The following is a 2,574-nucleotide window of genomic DNA, read 5'->3' on the forward strand; positions in this document are numbered from 1 at the left end:
GATATTCATTAGAGTGAACTGAAGTTTTAGGAATAATGGACAAGAAGAATGGAGTATAAGTGTCTGAAAAAATGAACTACTAGTGAAGTTTACACAATAAATGAGGCAGCTTAAAAATATTAAAGCACTAGTTCACAGCTTCAAATACATCAAATTCAGTGACATTATTTATGGAAAATACATTTAATAGATCATCCCAAAAAATTTTAAAAATTTAATAATACTACATAAAAATGTTTCAGTAATTAACATACTCTCCATACATTCAATGGTACTGTATCATTACCCATCAAAATTCAGATAATTTTCATCTCTTCTTTTGTGTAATATTTGGCAACAATATGGAACATTCAAACCAATCATATATTTCTGAATTCTTTCTCATTGGACTGACATATGCTCCAGATTTTGAGTCATTTATTTTCACCTTGTTCCTGTCTATGTATTTTGTTACTGTCTTTGGAAACATTCTGATTATCTTGGCTGTAAGCTTTGACTCCCACCTCCATACTCCAATGTACTTCTTCATTGCCAATCTGTCCTTTACTGACATCTGTATAAGTACTACAATAATCCCAAAGATGCTAGTGAACATTCAAGCACAGGATCAAAGTATCAGCTACACAGGTTGCCTGTTACAGGTTTGTTTTGTCTTGATTTTTGGTGGCTTAGAAAGTTGCCTCCTTGCTGTTATGGCCTATGACCGCTACTTGGCCATAGGACATCCGCTGAGGTACACAGTTATAATGAACCCTTTACTCTGTGTGTTGCTAGTTCTTCTATCACTGTTGATCAGTACCATGAATGCATTACTGCATAGTCTGATGTTGCTAAATCTGTCTTTCTGCACAGACCAGAGTATCTTCCACTTCTTCTGTGAACTTGTTCAAGTTATAAAACTTGCCTGCTCTGATACTTTCATCAATACCCTCCTTATATATACAGTTACTAGTGTGTTTGCTGGTGTTCCTCTTGCTGGAATTATTTTTTCTTATATCCAAATTGTGTCCTCCATTCTTAAGATCTCATCAGTCCAGGGAAGGAAAAAAGCATTTTCCACCTGTGGCTCTCATCTCTCAGTAGTGTGCTTATTCTATGGGACAGCTTTTGGAGTGTATATGAGTTCTGCTGTTTCTGAATCTTCTTTAAAGAATGTAATCTTTTCTATGATGTATATTGTAGTCCCTCAAATATTGAACCCTTTTATATACAGTTTGAGAAACAGAGAGGTTAAACAAGCCATGAGACACCTAATCTTTTCTGTGGTCTTATAATCTCCATGAACTGGGTTTACAGAAACAAGTAGAATGAGAAAAACACTGGATACGCTACAATAACTAACTCCTTCATCATTAAGTCCTTCAAAATGACTGGATCATAAGTTGTTTTAGCACATTTCTATGTAGTTATTAAGTATGGTAGTGGTTTTTATTTTCAAGTATTGCGATGTTACACAAAAATTCATTTATTATTCATTTCTGTGACTTCTCTGAGGCAGAGGCAAATAAGGAGTGCTTTTATATTGTTGCTGTTTTTTAAAATCTCATCAACCTGTTTCTGAAAAGGAAAATTGAATACCATATGGGCAAATAGAAAGCTTAAACAATATTGAGTTATTTGTAAAAACTGGATAAGGACAGATCCCATGCTTAATTATATTCTGGCTGCAATCTGCAGGAAGACTGTGAGCCACATAGTAACAGAAATTTCATACTTTGTAAATAATGACTGATGATTTCCTAGAAAATAGGAAATGATGTGGGTGTGATACTACCCACACTGATTGGCTTATTATTTTACAAATTTGTGTTCTGAGTAGCTTCAAACTTTGTTGCTGTAAATGTCTTCATTATTAAAGCTTTCAGTATTTATCAAAGAGAAATAAATACTATCTAGTATATTCAGGATATAAAGCCATTTACTCGTTATTACTACTTAGAAAAATTTTAATTTACAATTTTGGGGATTAGAGCTTTTTCTAGTTCTGTATGAGGACATCTCTTAGTAGGACACATTCAGTATAGAGGATCTAGGTGTTTCATATAAGCCTGACAAGTGCAAATTGACTTGCATCATCCATTTGTCTAGTTTATTCTTAATAATAGACCTGCCATTAAGGACTGATCAAGTTAATTATAATAAGGTCTGATCAGTTAATGCTGATTATAAAATTAATAGCAGTCTGTTCTTAAAATTATTAACAAATGTGGAATTAATAGGCATAGTGAAATCTGAATTAAAAATAAAAAATATTTTAAATGAAAAGAAACAGGAGCACCTCTTTACTCATGAAATGTTTATTGAAATCTCATCAATCATCCTGAGGGTGTGGAAAACTTCATATTGTAACATCTGGCATTTTATTTTATAATTTCTTTATAAAGTGTCTGATGTTAGTGTACAAAATAATGTTTTATGACATGTATACACATGTATTTCGACAATTGAGATTGCCATCTCAACTACAAATGATCAAGTAGAATTTTGACAATGTGTCACCTTTTGTAAAGAAAATTATTGATGCTATTAGAATGTTACTTAAGTATAGGTAATGACTATTATTTGTATAAACAT

At 32.5% G+C, this 2,574-nt stretch overlaps 1 protein-coding gene across 1 annotated transcript; it reads left to right on the forward strand.

Moving 5' to 3' along the window:
- Positions 1 to 332: 332 nt before the first annotated feature.
- On the forward strand, positions 333 to 1,274 carry LOC100764784 (olfactory receptor 7G1-like). Its single transcript, XM_027411642.1, has one exon. It carries the CDS (start codon positions 342 to 344, stop codon positions 1,272 to 1,274), a length of 933 nt encoding a protein of 310 aa, XP_027267443.1. The 5' UTR covers positions 333 to 341.
- Positions 1,275 to 2,574: the final 1,300 nt, after the last annotated feature.

Source organism: Cricetulus griseus, chromosome 4 (genome assembly GCF_003668045.3).
Source record: "Cricetulus griseus strain 17A/GY chromosome 4, alternate assembly CriGri-PICRH-1.0, whole genome shotgun sequence".
Lineage (NCBI taxonomy): Eukaryota > Metazoa > Chordata > Mammalia > Rodentia > Cricetidae > Cricetulus > Cricetulus griseus.